The following is a 20,888-nucleotide window of genomic DNA, read 5'->3' as shown; positions in this document are numbered from 1 at the left end:
TACTAATTTTAAAACATTTTTATCATCAAGTTATGTTGTGTTTTACATGTACTATTGCACTTACCCCTATCTGTGCACATCAGGTATACAAGTGATCTTGCTGAAGACGAACTTAGGTGGCACAGCCTGGTAGAAGCTGCTGGTGTCAATGAACCTGAACTTGGGACAAGTTAATTTGCACCTTGTTCTCCTTTGAGTTGGAAGTGGGACAATTTATTCCCTCCCTCCTCAAACCAGATTTTACAAATGCATAGTTTCTTAGTTGTCTCCTGTTTTCTATTTTGGTGTTCCTGTTGAAATGAACTTTAGTACCTAGTTTTCCTACTAAGCAGGGTGATCTGTATCAAGTCAGGAATCACAAATTTGTTCTAACTTCTGTCGGAGACTATTATCACCATTCATTGGGGAATTTCAATGAGGTAACTGGATAGGGTAAGGCTACATTTTCATTTGCCTTTTTAAAGTTTTATTTTTATTTACTTATGCATGCAAGAACTGGGGTATAGGCCAGAGGTGCGGGTGGTGAGAGGATTCATCAGAAATAGAGTGGGGAGTATAACAGGTGATCTACTGAAATACACTGCTGAGAACAGTGGGCAAGACAAAGAGAGGTCTGCTGTGCCATGTGTGTTAGTTCCTGGCTGGAGATCAAACTCAGGCCAAACTCCCTGGCCCTCTTGGCTGAAGGCTTGGTGATAGTTTGATAGTACTGAGACTTTAACCCTTGCACCACCAGGAAGGGCCCAATTTCAATTGATTTTTCCCTAGGGCATAATAATCTGTAGTAAGTTGCTGGAAAATATTCTTTTGAGATAACTTTGTATAAGTTAACATAGTGTAAATAGTGAAGTTTTTGAAATTGCTTCCTAACTTAACTGAGCACAAACCTACTAGCTTTCAAAACAGGTTGAAAGATAAGACTTTAATTTGGGTTCACGCTATCTCTCTTTGATGAACAGCACAAATTCTTATCAATAGGCTCATGAATTAAAGCACCTAAGAGTACAATTTATGAGTTTATTACTTATTTTTCAGATGTACAAAAAGGCCAGACACCTCAATTGGCATTTCCAGGACAATTATAATCTTCATCCTTTTCATAAACTAATGACAAGCCCATAATAATCTAAGGTTATTTTAACATATGCACATTGTAAATACTTCTTATCCCATTATCTATAACTGTCTCTCTTCAAATCTGTCTTTATCACATAAGCTTTGTTCAGACTTGGTCAATTCATTCATAGCTGCCTGTCTTTGCTGAGTGGTCTTCACAAATCTTAGCAAATTGATGATGGCAGCAGGTGTCACTCCAGGTATACGACTAGCAGCCCCAATCTAAGGATTAAAACCACAAAAGTATGTGAGCTATGACAAATCAAATCATGTCTATTCCCCTCTTAATTTGAATATCATAATTTCTAAAATATTTTCAAACTGCTATCTTAATATAGTACCATATTTAAGGCAGATAAAGGAAATGTGATTACTTTTAATTTTTTATTTTACAAACAAGGAAACCAAGGATTAGAGTAATTTAAATGACTTGTACAAGATCACAGAAGTAACAGATGCTAGTGTTCTTATTTTTTCTTTTCATTGACGTTAACACCATGTTGAGAGGACCCTATAATCAACCTCACTAGTATATATTTTTACAGTAAAATGTATAAATATCCATTCCAACTAGTATAAAGGCTATTTAAGCACATTCAATTCATTTTGCAGTCTGTAGCAAATGCTGGCAGACTCTTGAATTTTAAGAATAGTCGAAAAGGAGTTGTGAACTCTGATGGCTGTACTGAAGTATCTATGGTAATGGAATTTTCTGCAATACCAGCATTATAATAATGCACTGGACTAATATGGTAGGCACTAGTCACACGTGGCTGTTAAACACTTGGAATGAAACTAATCTCACCAAAGAATTGAATCTTTAATTTTATTTTTAATTTGGATACTATTATTACCTTGAGCAGTTCCACATGATTATGCATAAAAACATAACTCAAAATGAACTAGAGTTAAAATTTAAGGTCTATTTGCCTAGTTTCCATGATGACTAATAACTAATTCCATACATATTGATAAAATCACTCTTCCCTTAAAAAAAAAGTTTTTCTCAAAAATTTTTACAGGTCAGATTTTTGTTAACATGGCCCTTTAGGATAGGGTTGTGAGCAAAGTTTGGAGGGGCCCAATTGTCTATGGTATGGGAACATAGTGGTAGATGTTGTGTGGTAACATATATCTGAAGGGTGTGATTCTACACCTCGGAATCACATACCGTGTTGTAAACCAATGTTACCACAACACAAAGTAAAAATGCAAAGGAATAGAAAGAACAAGGGAGGGTTAGGGAGGGATGGAGGAATGAAGAAAGGAGTACCTTTACTTTAGGAACCAATATTAAAATAAACACTGGCTATTAAATTATGATACACCGTGAAAGCATAACTCAATTTCAGGGATGTTATAAAATGTCAGAATCAATAAGTATAGCCTATATATATTTAAATATTTGTCATCGGGAGCCCAATACTATACTTCTTGCTTACAGACATGCAGGTACACACACATATACAATATTTAGGCTGAAGTATTCGAGTAGGGATATCTTTGGCTCCTCACTTCCTACTAGTAGCTCTCAGGGCAACACTGTAGAACCTTTAGGATTACTATTTGGGATAGATCCAAGTAGTGATTTGAAAACCACTGATACATATCACATTTTAAACTACTGTAGTTTCTTTTAGGACATATACACATACTAGACGGCACTGAAGGTTTAACACATAACTGGGACTTGAGAACAATTACAATCAATCCAATTCTTGACTTCGAGTTATTTATTTAGAATAAGCTTATCATTTCTCATAAAAAACATACCACCTGTCATAGAAAGAGATATTTGAAAATAAGAAGCATTTTGTGATGAAATAAAGTATTAGGTAGCTATTTAAATCTAGGTTTAAAAACTGAAAGCACTGGCTCTTTCTACACACTACCTGTTTTCTTACCGTCTGAGGGCGACTGAAATGTAGCTTCTCTCTAACTTCACAGGATAAAGAAACATCTCTAAGTGTTAAATAATCTAGGTCTTCTGGCAACTGGAGGGCTTCATCTCGTTGAACTTCTTTTATTTCTTGTTGCTGATGAAACAACACCGATTCATAAGTGGCTGGTGAACAAAATTATGACATTCAGATTATGTTAACTTATATTTTTATATATATATATTTACAAATTATAAAGAGCCTTGGTATACATTGTTTCATTCAACACTTATCTCAGCACAAAATGGGTGGGGTAAGTGGGTTTTTTATGAATGAGGGAACTGAAGCTAAGATTACAGAGAAGGAATATCTTGTACAGTAACCGCAACATTCTATTCGGTAGTTTATCATATATCCTTTCATTTCAAAAATCTAGAAGATTAAAAGCAAAAATAAATTTCTTTCAGTGAAAACTTTAGTGGAACAAATGCTCTCAAGAGGCTGTCATTTAAATTTTAGTCCTAAAGACAGGATGTTTCTCAAAGAAAATGATTTTCTGAATTATGTCCATTTGAAGCTATGATTTTAAAGAGTAGAGTTCTTAGATGGTAACACATAAAGTTTTTACTTAGACGTGAAATTAGAAACATAATCCAGCAATGTTTGATTATAAAACATTTTGTTCTTAGAAAAAAAGTAAATCAAAACCTGTTTTAAACCAACATTTAATGTGACTTTTTTCAGTAGTAATGTCCTTCTAGAGTAGCACTTCTCAGGCTTGAAATGTATATACTAATTACCTGGAAATCCTGTTAAAATGAAGATGCTGGAGCCTCCCTGGTGGTGCAAGGGGTTGAACTGCAGCACCAGGAAGCTATGCTGCAGCCACTGCAGCATGAGCTGGATCCTAGGCAAGGGAGGTGACCCACGTGGTGCAGCAGACCTCTCCTGTCTTACCTGCTGCTCCCTTCAGCAGTATATTACAGTCAATCTACCTGTTCTGTTCCCTACTCTGTCCCTGGTGAATCCTCTTAGCCCCCACAGTACACAATACCTCTGGCCTACACCCTAGGTCGTATGTGCATAAATAAATAAATAAAAATGCAGATGCTCACTAAGTGGGTCTGGGCTGCAGCTTGAGGTTCTGCAGTCCCTACAAGCTCTCACTTGTTGCCATGATGCTGCCAGCTGGAAACCCAGGCACTGCCTCCACAGAGCCTGCTATGGTAATCATGCTCCTCTTGGCACAGCACTTTCAAGGGGTCAGCTGTGCATTCATGATCTGCACATATGTAAAGAGAACATATAAGCATCTTAAGCATACTTTTTACCTTCTATTTTTAGTCTTTCAGCTAGTTCTCTAGTTTTAGCATACTTCTTCAAGGGCTCTGGAACAGCCTTGGCCAACAATTCCATGTCAACTTCCTCATATTTCAGAACATCTAGAGCGCTGCAAATACACAAACATTTATTAACACTAGGAAAAATAAGAGAATAAAAAGCATCATTAAAATGGATAGATTTAAATCTACAAGTCTTTTTTTTTTCTTTTTCCAAAAGTTTATTTTTACATCATTTTGCACATTTTTTTTTTTCCATCTCGATTGTAATCCCCGCGGGTTTCCCATCACCAAATCACCCGTATGCCACCACCATAGTCCCATGCATTTCTCTCCCTACCCCCCTTTTTGATCCCATTCCCCACTCCACCCCCACAAAATGTCTCTGGTATATGGTTTTTCATTATTTTTGATATTTTCTCGCCTGGTCCATTATACTCCTGCTATGAGTGAAACCATCCAGTATTTTTTTTTCTTTTTCTGGCTTATCTCACTAAGCATGATCTTTTCCAGCTCCATTCAAGTTGCTGCAAAAGACATGTGTTTCTCTTTTTTGGTTGCTGAGTAATATTCCATTGTGTATATGTACCACATCTTTTTTATCCAGTCATCTACTTTTGGGCATTTGGGCTGCTTACATGTTTTTCCAATTGTAAATAAAGCAGCAATAAACATGGGGGTATAAGTATCTTTTTCAATCAGTGTTTAAAAATATGGAACGCTTCACGAATTTGCGTGTCATCCTTGCGCAGGGGCCATGCTAATCTTCTCTGTATCGTTCCAATTTTAGTATATGTGCTGCCAAAGCGAGCACTAAATCTACAAGTCTTTTTAAAAATGGAAAAATAAACTAGAGACACAGTTGCAGGTAAATTGCCACCGCATGTGTTTCTAAGCTATAATGATTGTAGATTTGTAGATTTATGCTGAGTATCCCCCCACCCTAATTAGCTCATTGTTTTTTAAATAGGAGAAAACAGTGGTAAAATAGGCAGATTTTGAATTTATGTAAGATCCTTGGGAACTTATCTTCAAAGCAAAAAAAAAAGCTCTACATTAATTGTCAGTTAGACCCAGAATCCATATAACCAAAATGATAAAACAGAAACAACCCCTCCCCCCAAGTATAGCAGGTTCAAAGAATTTATGACCCTCTGCTTAATCAGAAGTTTCCTTAACACAGTTCAAGAAAAAAATGAGCCACTGTAATTGCTCCATGCCTGTAAGAGAAAGTAGGCAACCACCTCTCTTACAAAAGCCAAAAGAGGCCCTCCCTGATGGCACAACAGATTAGGACACAGCACTGCAAGCTAGACGCAGCCACTTCAGTGAGAGTTCTATTCCAGGCCCCAGAAGTGATCCATATGGTGCGGCAGACCTCTCCTGTCTCGCCTGTTGCTCCCCTCAGCAGTGTACTTTGTCCATCTGCCTGTTCTGCTCCCCACTCTGTCTCTGGTGAATCTGTCTGTACCCCAGTTCTGTATGCATAAGTAAATAAATCTTAAAAAAAAAAAAAAAAAAAAAGGCCAAAAGCACTGAATGGGAGCCACAGAGATTGATTATATAAAAAATAAAAATAATAACTTAGAATCATATTTATTCTAATATAGAATAAAAAGATAAATTTCATTTAAAGAACTCTGAAAAGAAGCCAAGAAAAAGCTACCTTCATTTAAAATGTGTAGGTAGGAGTCTATAGGTAATGTCTCTGAAATGAGCACATTTTTCCATAAAAAGTGAGAAAAGCCCGTATTTAAAAACTACAAATGCATACCTGACAGGAAGACTTTTGCTAGTACTTATAGAAGCCTCTGGGATTAACTGTTTCCATTTATAACTTGAAAACTCAATAGATTTTAGCACAGAAATGCCTTCTTCTAAAGAAGATTTCATCCAAGAAGCTCTTTCATATCTTTGTTTGGATACACAGCCAGCTTCCTTGTACCCTATAGAAGGAGGGAGAGAATATAATGAGAGGGTTTAAAGAGGAGTTTATTTGGTTGCAGGATACCCCTAAGAATTACCTCGAAAAGTGAGCCTGCTGTCAGCATTATCTGGGCGCAGTGACAAACGGAATTCTGCTCGGCTGGTAAACATGCGGTACGGTTCCTTGGTGCCCAGGGTGGTGAGGTCATCAATTAAAACTCCTATGTAGCCTTCTGTTCGGCTAACAACAAAAGGAGGCTTGCATCTGACCCGGAGGCTTGCATTGATTCCAGCTACCACACCCTACAAGAGGACTGAAATGGTTAAAAGGCCATTATGAACTGAACAAAGAGCTATCCTATTCAGAACTCTACCTGGAAAAAAACAGCATGGCACACTGTCCAAAAGGGAAGACCAGAGACAGAAGATATGATCTATATCTAGAAAGAGATTATGGGTAAGATTCATTGCTTTCAAAGTATTTAATATTCCTGATTCCCTAAGTGGGACAATCCTTTAAAAAACAATTTATTTTATATTTTACATCATTGTTCACTTTTGTACAATGTTTTCTTTCTCTTCTCAGATGTAGTGCCCATAGAATTTCCCACACCAATTCACCTGTGCGTTATCACCATAGTCCTTTGTGCACTTCCTCCCCTGTTTTGATCCCTCCCTCTCCCCTTCCCCTGCAGAATGTCTCTGATTTATAGTTCTCAGTTAAATCCACCTGTGATCACAATGCTGTAAAATAAAAAAAGAACAAAAACACCATCTGTAGGACTTTTCTAGCCATTTTCCACTTAGAAGTAAAAATAACTCCCCAGGGCCCTCCCTGGTGACAGAACAGGTTAAAGCCCAGCACTATGAAGCTGTCTGCAGCCACTGCAGCACAGGTTTGATGGGGGTGGGGGACAAGAGGAAGTGACCCACATGGCACAGCAGACCTCCTGTCTCACCAGCTGCTCCCCTCAGCAGTGTATTTCATTCAGTCAATCTACCTGTTCTCTCCACTCTGTCTCTGGTGAATCCTCTCAACCCCTGCACCTCTGGCCTATACCCTAGTTCTATATGCACACATAAATAAATCGTTTAAAAAATTTTTCTACTTAAAAGGAATAATAAAGATAATTTTTCAAGAAGTTATGTTAAAATAACTAAATTTTCATAATAGCTTATTTTACATCATTTTATGCCTTTTTCCATCTCAGTTGTAATCCCTGTGCTAAATCTTTTAAGAAAAGCCTCAGAAGCAACACAATAATGCTAATCAAAATCAAAATCAGACATAGAATTCAGAAAAAAAGTAAGTCACACTTTTAAAATCACATTGTACAAAGAGACCATTTCCATATCCCTAGAAACAGAAATATCTTCTATTAATTATGTGTTGCATCTAAGATATTTACAGCTAACATAACAGGTTCAAAGAAGGAACACCCTTTTTGCCTACAGCAACATTCGAACAGTCTCTTACTTGAGCTGCGGCTTCCTCATAACCAGTAGTGCCATTTATCTGTCCAGCAAAAAAGAGCCGTTGCACCAAATGAGTCTCAAGAGAAGGAGTGATCTGACGGGGGTCGAAGTAATCATACTGAACACCATAACCTGACCAAAGGATAAGTGGCACAAAGTAAGTTAAAACAGAGCTGGGTTTGCCTCAAGGTAGAGATGTAAAAATTATCATTAAATGTTCTTCAAAAAGGAAGACCAACTGCAGAGATGTTGGGCTTTATCTCCTGAGGCTCTAAGCAATCACGACTAGTATAAGATGTGACCTGCACTCAAACTGAAGGGCAGAGGTGGTCCTCTTTACCTGGCTGAATCATCTTAGCTTTCTCCAGGCCTCTGATGCATGTGATCATTTTCTCTTGTAACTCAGCTGGTAGAGTCATAGACAGCCCTTGGGGGTAGATGAGGTCAGAATCCATTCCTTCAGGTTCCAACCAAACCTGATGTAAACGGTTTGGAAAACGTAAAACCTTTGATTCAATGGAGGGACAGTATCTAGAGTAGGACAGTGACATTAAAAAATTGAATAAACAAACCAAAGAATGTTTATATCAATCCTTAAAGTAACTGAGCACTGATATTTTGTCCTTACCGAGGTCCTCTTGTAGTTTCTTTAACATGACTGTTCAGATGAAGGTTCTCCAGGACAATCTCATCCACTCTAGGGTTGGTATGAGTCAAATAACATGGAAGCTGATCTTCTGGCTAAAACATAGGAACTAGTTACAATACTATTTTGCTTCTCTACTAGCCTGCCACTTACTCAAATAAATCCCACAAAGGACATGAACTTAATATTATACACATTAAACTATGCACAAACGATTCACTGATTTTTACTAAGCTCTAATCTGTTAAAAACATATGCATAATTATTTGTAAGTGAAATGATATAATTCTGAGATTGCTGCTTTCAAACTCAGCAAGAATAGTTTTGAGGAGGAAACATGAAACAAGAAAGCCAAAATGCTATTTACTGAAGCTTGAAGATGGACACAGAGATTCATGGTGCTATTTTTAACTACTTTTTGTAACTTTGAAAAATTTTAACAGAAAGTTAGAAAAAAATATTACCATCCCAATTTACATTTTGCCGAAGCAAAAATGTAAAAATGGCTTATTCAAAATAATATATTATTTGGAACTACTCATCAGGATTAACACTCACCAGAAACTAGGATCACCAATTACTAGTCCTTAATTCTAAATACACACACATATATTTTTTTAATTTAAAAGATAGGCACAATCAGTCTGTACTCTCAAAAATATCACTATCATGAAAGATTGAGAAACTGTTTCACACTAATGAGAAATGACAATTAAATGCAATATATGCTCCTAAATAGGGGGAAAGTGCTAAAAAGTACAATGTTAGGACAATCAGTAAAATTCTGATGATGGACTTTATACTAAATTACAGCACTATATCATTGTGAAATTCCCTGAATATCATCACTGCATTAAGGTTAAGGTTAACATAAAATGTCTCTGTGCTTAATTGAGAAATGAGTAAAAATATTTAGAGGTAAAGGTTCATGATTTCCACAATGTGTTACTGAATGTTTCTTAGAAAAAGCAAGACTAAATGACTATATATTTATGCATTAAAAAATATATAAACACATCTATATGACCTACAGGGTTCTCTATATGTACACATATAGAAAAAATATTAACAAAGGGTGAATTTAATGGTTTGTAGGAGTTTATTTAAATAGTATTGCAACGTTTCATTGAAACTGAAATTGTTGACAAAGGTTTTAAGCAGGCAAAATTACTAAAAGCAATGAAATTTAAGAACTTTTGGGGAAACATCTAACTGGTCAAATTATGAAAGACTAAGGAACTATCCAGATTCCACTGTTTTTGCACCTAAGTAACAGTGACATAGAATGAATTACAAACACAAAGAAAAGTTAGGTTATATCCTGTGGTTACTAGCCAATATCAGTTCACGTTCACATAAATTATCTTACCTTAATCCACACTGTTTCATTGATAAAGCTGAATGGTACAGATGGGTTATCTGGTATCTGCTTGTTTAGAATGTTGAAATTAATGGACTCTTTGGCAATTCGGGGTGGAGTCCCAGTCTTCAGTCTTCCCACAACAAACCCCAATTTCTCCAGAGTCTGAGCTAATCCTATGGAAGGCTGATCTCCTAACCGACCCGCTGGATGCATCTCCAATCCAATTACAATCATCCCTCTCAGAAAGGTCCCAGCAGTCAGAATCACACTCTCTGCATATATTGTGCTTCCATCCACTAAGTGGTAGGAAAGAGAAAAAATTGTGTTCTGTTACCAAGTATTAAACCACAATGTGATTATTTTACATTAGAGAAAAATTTTCTTTCAAGATCTGAGAAAGAATTTTTAATGAGTAAAAAGGCTATTTGTTATCAATTTCAAGAACCAAAAAATATTCAGACTATCCAATTCATATTCCTAAAATCATATCAGAATTACAAAGTTAATCTTACTTTTTCAAGTTAATTTGAGACTTTTGATTAAATGTGACAAACTATCTCACATAATTTGCTCTCCTTCCTGAAATGCCAAGAAAATGAAATAAAGGCACAAAAGAGTATGGAAAAGAACTTGTCAAAAGATAAGAAATTTCCATTCATCTGAAGAGGTACAAATTTATTCCCCTAAATCATATATAGTATTTATGAACCAGTGTTACCTCAAAAAAAAAAAAGTGCTTTCACTTTGGCAGAAAGTAGTTGAAGAGTGATAACTGATCTAGCAGAAGAAAGAAGAATCAAGAATCTGAAAAATCTGAAAACTTTAATACAAAAGGATTTACGCATACCTATGCTCACAGCAGCATTAGTCAGAATAGCCAAGTCATGGAATCCAAATTCCTAGAGACAGATGTGACTGCATAAAGAAATTTTGTGAAATATGTATTCAATGCAATACTCCAACTATTAAAAAGGCTGAAATAGTGTCCTTGGAGACACAATGGATGATCTTGAATATGCTAAATGAAATAACCTGGAAAGTGAAAGTTACCTGATATTCTCACTCATTTGTGGACTATAAATAACCAAAGAAAACGAACTGGCAAAGTACAGCAAAAATAATTCTTAAGACTATGGCAATATACTGGTATCCGTGGGGGTAAGGAGGGAATGCGAAGGGAATACAAAACAGAAGTTATAAGGCACTGGCGCTGGAGCTCTGATGGAGGGTGAAAATGCAATCCCTGCAAAGGCTTATAAAATTGGAAAAGTGAATGAGAACTGAGAAGATTTTGAAATGAAGTTTGGGACTGAAAATAAGGGAAATAACTGAAATTTGCATGTAAAGATTTTGTTACAGACACATCTACATTATAAAAAAATGGAGCTTTATTTTTTTGGTAATGGAGAGTTATTTAATGAGCAGTTTCAATTTAGGATGAAGAAGTACCAGAAATGGAGAGTGCTGAAAGTTGAAACAGTTTTCCGTGTAAAGTAAAAGCACAGTTTCCTCAAATAAACAAAACATCTACACATTCTGCTCTAAAATAAGTTTTCCACAGCAGTCTGATATTCAATATCTATAACCAGTACATACCCAAAACAACACCACTGACACGACATTTTCCCATATGCTCCGGTTCTGGTTCTGTAAGAATGAGGTCTTCAACAGCTCCCTCCTGAACAGTAAGCAGTGGGGTATTTAGGATTTCTTTCTGTGAAAAGAGAATGCAAGTTCTCTTAACACCATGACAGTTAAACTATCACTACAATCTCCTGTATTCATGCTCTAGTCTTACCTGCATATTCTGTTTGTAGAGTTTCCTATCAATTTGAGCTCTTAGACCCCAAACAGCTGGTCCTTTACGTCGGTTTAACACTTTGTAATGTACACCAGACTGGTCACAGATTCGAGAACACAGGCCATCCAAGGCATCGATTTCCCTCATTAAATGCCCCTTTCCAATGCCACCAAAGGAAGGATTACAGGACATCTGACCTAAGAGCAGTCACAAACAAAATAAACATACAGCAACCTGCACATAGTGAGTGTTTAATAGGGAAATATCTGTGACTAGAGCTGTATTCATCTCATAGGGTATTTTAAAAAACTTGAAAATACACTATTTAAAAAAATCACAAAGTCCCAATGACATAAGAGTTATTCAAGGTATCCTGAAAGATAACCCTTGCCTATAATTTCTCTTGAATCCTTTCCTTGAAACATAGTTTTACTATTTCATTAGGTTACTTTTCCTATAGATGTGGTTTTGAAATCCTTACCTAACAAAACCTTCTCAAATCAAGCATACTTATAAGCGTATCCTTTTAAGCATACTTTTAAATCCCTTGTTCACTGTTAAGTCGTCCACAAATGCCAAATACATTTTGCAGAAATGATTAAACTGCAAACTTCTTGAAAGTAGAATACCTATTTTATACTTACCCTTTAAGGTCCCCTGTCTTAATTAGAGGTATAAATTAATGTTAATTACCTCAAAGGATTTTACAGGAGGTAGGAAATCTGTGTCAACATACACAAGGCAACAAGGCCACTATCAAGCTCTCCAAAAATTTTTATTATCACCACAGGGAGGCTGCATAGTTCTGAGATGATCAGCATGAGAGAGATCTGGCTTAGTTCCTAGATTTACCAACTTGATAAGCTGTTACTTTGCCAAGTTATCTGATTTTCTGTAATTGTTTCTTGCTGTAACAATAGGAATGATAGCTTTATCTTTTTTCTTCTTCATTTCATATACAATTTTACTTTAGTAAACACTCTCTTTATGATGCTTTGTGTTGAGGAATGTGAGATGACATCGCCCAATGACATCCCCCTCTATCATTCTGTGCTACTGGTATTTATTTATTTATTTTTTAGAGGTATTTTTTAAAGATTTATTTGTTTATGCATACAAGAACTGGGGTACAGGTCAGAGGTGTGGGCGGTGAGAGGATTCACCAGAGACAGAGAGGAGAGCAGAACAGGCCGATTGACTGATACACTGCTGCGGGTTGCAGAGGGCAAGACAGGAGAGGCCTGCTGCGCCATGTGGGTCACCACCCTGGCCGGGATCCAACTCATGCTGCAGTGGCTGCAGAGGGCCTGCTATTGGTACTTATAACTGACCCACTTCACAGATTTAGAGAGCACACATTTCAGACCCTTTTATATTAGCAATCATAACCCAAACCACTTGCTGTGATGTATAATATGTAAACAAAGCCTTTTTAAAAAAAATAAACAAATGAAAAAACTGATGAAAATTTATTCTCTAGCTCACCACTGTTTTATATTTACTTAGCTTTACAGACTTTAAGTATGTATCTGGCCTCTGAAGTATCTAAAGTTGAGATCCCTGTTTTAGAAATTTCTACTTATCAACATGATTTAGCTTTTTTTTTTTTTTTTTTTAAAAAAAGACTTCTTTATTTATTTATACATACAGATCTGGGGTACAGGCTAGAGGTATGGGGGCAATGATAGGACCTACCAGAGACAGTGGGGAGCAGAACAGGCAGCTTACCCAAGCATACTGCTGAGGGCAGTAGGGGAGCAGTGGGTGAGACAGGAGGGGTTACTTCCCTGGCCAGGCTCAAACTCACACTGAAGTGGCCACGGCTAGCTTCACAGTGCTGTGCTTTGACCCACTGCACCACCAGGGAGGGCCATTAGCCATTTTTTTTTTTAAGATTTATTTATTTATGCATACAAGAGCTGGGGTGCTGGTAGCAAGAGGATTCACCAGAGACAGAGGGGGTAAAGAATCGGCTGAGATACACTGTGAGGGGTGCAGCAGGCAAAACAGGAGAGGTCTGCCACGCCATGTGGGTCACCTCTCTGGCTGGGGATCCAACTCATGCTGCAGTGGCTGTGGATAGCTTCATATTGCTGCAGCTTAATCCCTTGTGCCACCAGGATGACTTAGACTTTTAAACTCTCATTACATATCAACTAAAAAAAGAAAACAAACCCTACGAATCCCATTATTCTTGACATTTTCCTCAAACTTTCATTAAAGAAATGAGTCTTCTTACACATTAAACCTCCATCCATACTCATGGTTAAGAATAAATTATTTTGAAATTCTATCACTTCTCCCAACTAAATAACTTCTTGGCACTTCACTGAATTAGTTTATATTATATACCCTATTTATAGAATTTACATTTGTTAAAGTCAAATACAAAGAATTCATTTTTTTAACTGCTGAAAATTTTTTATCTCAAAGAAATATATGTATAAATGTGAAGCTTCTCTCTTTATCAGCATAAATGTCTGATAGGATACTTTCTGTCTTTTGCTTAGTCCTCAAAATCTTTCTCAACATAGACCTTCAGAAAGTTAACACTCAATTCCAATCATTTGGAGTTGGGGTAATAAAGGCTATTGATCATCTATGTTCTTAAATATAGCCTACTAACATAAGGTTGCTGCATTTGCAGTAGATAATAGTAGTAGAAACATATAAAGCAGCCCATATTTTACTTTATTAAAAAATGTAAACCCGCTCTGTTGAAACTTTATGGTAAAATAATAGTTAACACCTGACACTTAATATAGGCCATGAGTTGCATGTATTTATGCCTCAAACTTTATAGCAACCTGCCAAGGTCAAGGCTATTATTTCAATTTCAGAGAAAGTGAGATGAGATAAATTGTCCTTTGTCTAAGGTAACAGTATGTAAAGGAGCCTGGATTAAACTTCAGAATAACTAACCACCTCTTTAATGAGGGTTAAATCTCCATGAATTGCATAGGTGAACTACACAGAATAAACCATCTCAAAAAGTTTTTCTATTTTGCAATAAAAGGCAAAAACAGTTTTCCAAAAGCCATTATTTCCCACATTAGTATAAAAGACTTTCTGTCTGATTTCATAATTAGCAGATGATATGACTGTGATATCACAACAGATATGATACGAATCACAACAGGTCAATTCTTGAATTTTGTATTCCTATGTAAGTTCAATCTTTTAAGCCCAAACTATCTTTCTTTGCTAATTTCCAGTAGGAATGATCGATATTTCACTACATCAAATTACCTTAAAAAATGACTTGGATTTTAAGATAAAACTCATCTGTAGTTTGTTAATTTCTCTCCGAAATGTAGTTATTAAAGTAAAGAGAGCTGAGATTAGACTATTGTGTTAATAGAAGAATATAAATATGGGTTTTGTGGAAATCCCTTTTTTTCTTATAGGATTACATTACTTAAACTATATAATGATCATCTTATCTCAAGAATGCATTTTGCTGGGTACATTTTTTTTTTTTTAATGAAAGGCGGCATCCATTTATTTTTTTCTGCAAATGTAAACAACACTGAAATGTATACTAAGCAAGGTATAATCTTTCGGACACTCCTAAGTTGCTATTAACAATGAGTATTCCCCACAGTTACCAGCTTAGTGGTAATATTTAAAAAGTACTTCAGAATACAATTTTTGTGATTTATTATGTGATTTATTAAAAGTACCTTAATAAAGCAAATGCAGGAGCAAAGATAAGCATGCATCATTTACAAAAAAATGTTTTAGCAAGTCTCTATCATGAGAGCTCTCTAGCTTTTGATTATGGTCTTTCCACCATTGCTTATTAAGCACTATGGGTTTCTAAGTACAAATTAGGGCACACACATAGTAGAAATAAGGAATGCCAAGGTAAAGTAGCATCGTTCTTCAAAAGGGCTCCACAAAATATCGAGGGGGGAAAAAAACCGGTCTTTTTATAAACGATTACTAATAATTTTAGGTCACAGTGCGAGCAGCACGAATTCTTATAGTTTCCCACGGCACCGCCACGCCACAATCGACGGTTCACAGAATAGCAGAATGCTACTCTAGAGTTCTAGTCCCAGTCCCGCCAGATCCCTACAGAACACAAATCAGGCTTTTAAAGCCACCGACGCTAGGATTGTCATTATTTCGGTAAGAGGTGGTCAGTTCGGCACGAGAAGGGGTTGATCAGCAGCTTGCGTGCTATCTCAGCTACACATCCCCCCACGCCGCTCACCGATCGTGTCCACGCGGTGCGTGAGTAGCAAAGTCCGGGAGCCGCACCGAGCGGCAGCGGCCGCTGCCTCGCTCCCGGCGTGTCCTCCGCCGACTACTACCACGTCGAAGTGTGGAGTGCGGGGAGCCGCGCTGTCAGCATTGAATAGGGCCAATGGAAGGTGCTGTTTGGCTAGTGAAGCCGCGACCGAGCGACTACAACCTCGGAGGGAGAACATGGTTGGAGGACAGCAGAATCTGTGGGATATTGACCCTGACGCTAGCAAGGCGCATAAACTTAGGCTACAGGAGCAAAGTCTTCAGGGCGCAGCCATCTTGCTCTGATGTCATGGCGTAGCACGTCTACGTCTAGCGTCACCACGAATTGGCGGTTTGACTGGCCGCTGGAGGCCGAATAACGGAATAACGGTGCAGGTGGCGCAGTCTGTGTAATGGTATTTGTGGGCCGTGGTGGCCTTTGATTACGTAAAGCCCGGGTTAGGAGTCCTGGTTGGTCATCTTTTGTCCTTCTAGCGAGTTGCAGCCCTACTTGCCTGCAATGAATTGGATTCCTTTGCCTGATCAGGTTGATTGCATTTTCTCGTACATAAGTTATTTTCATTTCTGTTTATAAAGACTAGGAATAGATTCGAAAGGCTCTTACATATATACATATATATATATGCGAAAGATTAGCGAAGATTAATAAAAGGTTTTCTTGTAATTTTTTTAAAACAAGTGAACCACAGCTCATTGTTGTCTTGCACATTCCTGAACACGTGTCTTTTTAAGTTTGTGGAACTCTGTACATGTAAATACCGGGTAAAACACCACCTCCGTGTTTAAGTTTTTGGTAGATAACAGCTAAACTTAAAAAAATCTTGCATCAGGTTGTGGTACAGTGTTTAAGATCATCACACAGTCACAAGCACTGGATTTTAATTTTTAACTTTTTTTTAAACAAAAATGGGGTCACATCATATACATTGTTTTGTAGTCTACTTTTCACATAACAGTTTGTCATGGACATTTTTTATGACAATGAATTCATATCTGTATCATTTCCAGTGCTACACAATATGTTTCGTGTTAACAAACTTCTTAAAACCAGTTACTTGAGCCTTTAGCTAGAGAACCTACTTTCAACTTGCCTAATCCTTTCACTGATCTTTATTTAAATGAGACTCTTCATTTTTCAATGCAGGCATTAATCACAGACCCCAAAATAAAGTGTTTAGGCAAGACATGTATAGGATTTAAGTGAATTGATACTGTCTAAAGCTTTTTTGCATGCCAAAATTTGTCTATTATCTTGTGTTGGGGGCCATCCTCCAATTTAGTAATAAGCTAGAAAGACACACAAAAATGTGTGTTGCTCATCTATTCACGGTTTTGGTTTCTTACTGTGAAAGGAGACAAATTCAGCAATGGCAAAAGGAATATAGGGCAGAGTCCAAGAGAGAGACCAGGCACAAGCCTGATGTCTCTCCCAGTAGACAGCACTTCATTTTCCTAGCAACGTGTCAACCAGGGAAACTTACCTAAGTTTTGGTGTCTGTATGACTAATCTTAGTTACTCTCTGTCCAGCCTCTCTAGAAGTCAAACTGATCTATCATTGAGCAATACCTCGTATACCCATAAATTATATTGTTAGTCTGAACTACCTGACATAGTCCAAAGACCCAGTTATATATAAAGACACTTTTATTAAGCAGGATACTCCAAGAAGTTCTATTCCAGGTGCTTATCTTTTATTTGAAATGTGCAGAATCGAATCATTTATTCTGAGTCAACCCTTTATTGTGTGTCCTTTTTATGAGTTAAGGGAGTCTTCATTGACCTTAAATTGGACTGTTTTATATTCTTAATACTGATCTCAATCTTGATTTTTATGTTAAGAGGTGACGTATTGAAACACAGCTAAAGTTTCCTGATTTAAACCCTCCCCTCCTTTTTTACTACCATGATTATAGAAAAGAGAATTAGAAAGAATATAATACATGTCACCAGAAAATATCTGGGCCTTTCAAATAACATTTTAAAACACAGAGAACTTAATTTTTAGTGAATTTCTTTTCCTTCTATTCTCTACTTAATTTCAAGTTGTGTAATGAAAAAAGCAGAACATCAAATCTCTGCTTTTGAGAGGCTTATAGTTTCCCAGGCAATTTAGATAGAGTATAACCAGCAGCAGAGAAAAGAGGTCAATTATAAATTAGTCAATTTTACTGCTAAAGATGGGCCAGACTTAGAGAAATAATCTCAGTTCTTGTCCTCAGAGTTTGCAGGCTACCGACTGGCACTCAACAGTTAAGAAGCTCAATTATAGAACTGCAGATTGCCAGCAGCACTGTGTGGACTTACAGAGCAAGAGACAGGCTGCACAAAGGATTTGCAGAAGGATCAATTATTTGGCATGTAATCCTTGGGCCCACAGACAAGCTATTTGCAGACCAGGTAGGATTCAGGGCACCTCTTTAAATTGTGAACACTATGACCCTACAGCTATCTCTTTCTGGGTCTGAGAACATGTTCCACCAGATGTTCTTATATTCACTCAACTAATTTAACCCCTTTAACTCCATTCCACTTCAACTCCTATGTCAGAAATTGCAAGAAACCTCCTCTTCCTGCAATGTCCCTCCAGCAATTTCTACTGAGAAAATGCAACTTACAGGGTACCTGAAAAGAGAGATGCTTAAAGGAATGCTGTTTATCAGAGATGATATACTGGCAGGTATATTTAAAGCTGAGTGATAATAAGTTAGTAACTGACATATCATTTCAAACTTCAAGAGCTTCAGCCACACTTGCTGTTTGGACAAGTAGGCATAGTCCCACCTTAGGTACTTTCCATTAGCTTTCCCTTCTGCCTGGAACACTTAGCCTGGAATTCCCCTCCTTTACATCTGTGCTCAGATGCCATTTGCAGTGTTTTAGTATTTAACACTCTTCATTCCTGACCTCCCTTGCACTATTTCTTACTTTTCCAATGCAGCCATCCATTTCCTATGTGTGATAATTTGCATATTGTGTGATGTTTACCGTTTTGCTCCCTGCCAGAAAATAAGCTCCAGTTGGCAAAGATGTTTATAAAGAGCTTAGTGTGGAACTTTGCAATTAGTAGGTACTAAAATATTTGTTGAGTGACTCAGTGAATTATTGAGACAAACATGAGACATAAAGAACTATGTGTAGAATCAACTACATAAAGTATTTATCTTTTGATCTACTAGGTAAAGTCCAAGCTCCACATCAAAAGGCAGTTAAAAAGTCATTCCATGATTTGAACACCAGTTGTTGCAACAAAATTAAGCGAAGAACAAATTTTCCACCTTTGATAGGTGAGCAGTAGAGATACTTGACTCAGGTCTGCTGGATTATTGCCTGCATAATTTTGATTAACCATCAGTGAACCTAGAGACCTTTGGAAACAGCTGGAAGATGACATTAAACTGGTTGTAGAGTCACTACCAAGACAAACAGCTGAACACTTGAAGAATAAAAATACAGCAGCAGAAGAGAGGTCTTCAGAATAGGGTAGGCATGTGGCTGGGTATCCTGGATGATTGCCCATGTGCACTTGCCGTTTTAAGGAATGGAGTTCCACTTTTTAGCTTCCATGGTTAGTCTTTCCTGAAACTGACAAGTCTGAGTGCACAATGGTCCTCCCATTTTACAAAAGTAAAATATACATCTCTTGCTTCACAATTCTTATGACTATTAGTCCTGTAGAAAAAAAAAAAACACAAAACTTCACACTAAAGAGAAGGATTAGAAAAATGTTGGGTTATTGCTTTTAGGGAATACTGTTAAAAAAAGCAATCAAGGGCCCTCCCTGGTGGCACAGCCGGTTAAAGCACTGCACTGAGAAGCTAAAGCCACTTCCGCATGAGTTTGATCCCCGCCTGCCCCAGAGGTGACCACATGGCGTGGCAGACCCCTCCTGACCCGCCCGCTGCTCCCCTCAGCAGTGTACTTCATCTATCTGCCTGTTCTGCTCCCCGCTCTGTGTGTGGTGAAGCCTCTCACCATCCCTGAACCTCTGACCCGTACCCAGTTCTGTATCCATAAATAAATAAATCTTAAAAAAAAAAAGCAATCAAGACACATTTTTTGTTCATTGTCAGTTGAATGGATAAACAAAATGTGGTACATATGTATATATATATATATATGCGCATCTATCTTTATATTTACATATCTAAGGTTGAAAATCAGACTTAAAAAGGGTGACACATGCTACAACATGGCTACACCTTGACATTATGTTAAATCAGTCACAAAAGAACAAATACTGTGTATTCATTTAAGTGCCTAGAGCAGTGAAGTCAAAGAAAGAGTGGTGGCCAAGGACTGGAGAAGGGGAAATAGTTTATTTTTTAATATTTAGCTTCTGTTTTGCAAAATGATATGTTCTGGGTATGGATGGTGGCTAGGGCTGCATCTGCATTTGAAAAGAATCCAAGGCATTTTAAACCCAGGGGCGTTCTTGCATAATATATATTTCTGTAAAGGTTATGGCTTCAGAAATAGATACTTTGAAGTGCTGTGTTGAGACACTAGAACAAGGCTAAAGCAACATAGATTATTTTATATGTGAGTGCTGTTTTGATGGAATTTTGAGAACCAAGGGATAAAATTTGTGAATAAGTAGTTAACACATTTTAAAAAATATTTATTTATACATACAAAAACTGGGGTACAGGCCTGAGGTACAGTCCAGAGAGGATTCACTGGACTGGAGACAGAGCAGGGAGCAGAACAGGCAGATGTACACACTGCTGAGGGGAGCAGCTGGCAGGTCAGGAGAGGTTTGCCATGCCATGTGGGTCATCTCCTATCTGGGTCACTTTACTGGCTGTAGTGGCTGCAGATCACTTCGTAGTGTTGCGCTTTAACCCGCTGCGCTACCAGCGAGAGCCCAGAACTTCACATAATTTGATTGTATGTGCTTTTACAAGTCAAAATGAAATAGTTATTCCAATTACAGTCAATCATCTCATTTCAGCTTGTAAAAAAAGTTGAGGGCACTCCCTGGTGGCGCAACGGGTTAAAGCACAGCACTAAGAAGCTAAAGCCACTTCCGCGTGAGTTCGATCCCCACCTGCCCCGGAGCAGATCCACATGGCGAGGCAGACC

At 37.5% G+C, this 20,888-nt stretch overlaps 1 protein-coding gene across 1 annotated transcript; it reads right to left on the bottom strand.

Annotated features, from left to right (window-relative positions):
• Positions 1-1,013: 1,013 nt before the first annotated feature.
• MTO1 (mitochondrial tRNA translation optimization 1) lies at positions 1,014-16,112 on the bottom strand. The gene is made up of 12 exons (XM_004673628.2): positions 15,768-16,112; positions 11,546-11,745; positions 11,344-11,461; positions 9,754-10,043; positions 8,367-8,479; positions 8,079-8,269; positions 7,740-7,870; positions 6,361-6,565; positions 6,111-6,282; positions 4,328-4,446; positions 3,021-3,181; positions 1,014-1,338 (listed from the first exon to the last, which is right to left on the bottom strand). Exons 1-12 carry the CDS (start codon positions 15,982-15,984, stop codon positions 1,177-1,179), a joined length of 2,079 nt encoding a protein of 692 aa, XP_004673685.1. The 5' UTR covers positions 15,985-16,112; the 3' UTR covers positions 1,014-1,176.
• Between the last annotated feature and the right edge of the window lie 4,776 nt (positions 16,113-20,888).

The sequence above is a fragment of the Condylura cristata genome, unplaced genomic scaffold (assembly GCF_000260355.1).
Source record: "Condylura cristata isolate star-nosed mole 26May11 unplaced genomic scaffold, ConCri1.0 scaffold00001, whole genome shotgun sequence".
Taxonomy (NCBI): Eukaryota; Metazoa; Chordata; class Mammalia; order Eulipotyphla; family Talpidae; genus Condylura; species Condylura cristata.
Note: the sequence above shows the minus strand (reverse complement) of the source record. Positions and strands in the feature narration are given on the sequence as shown.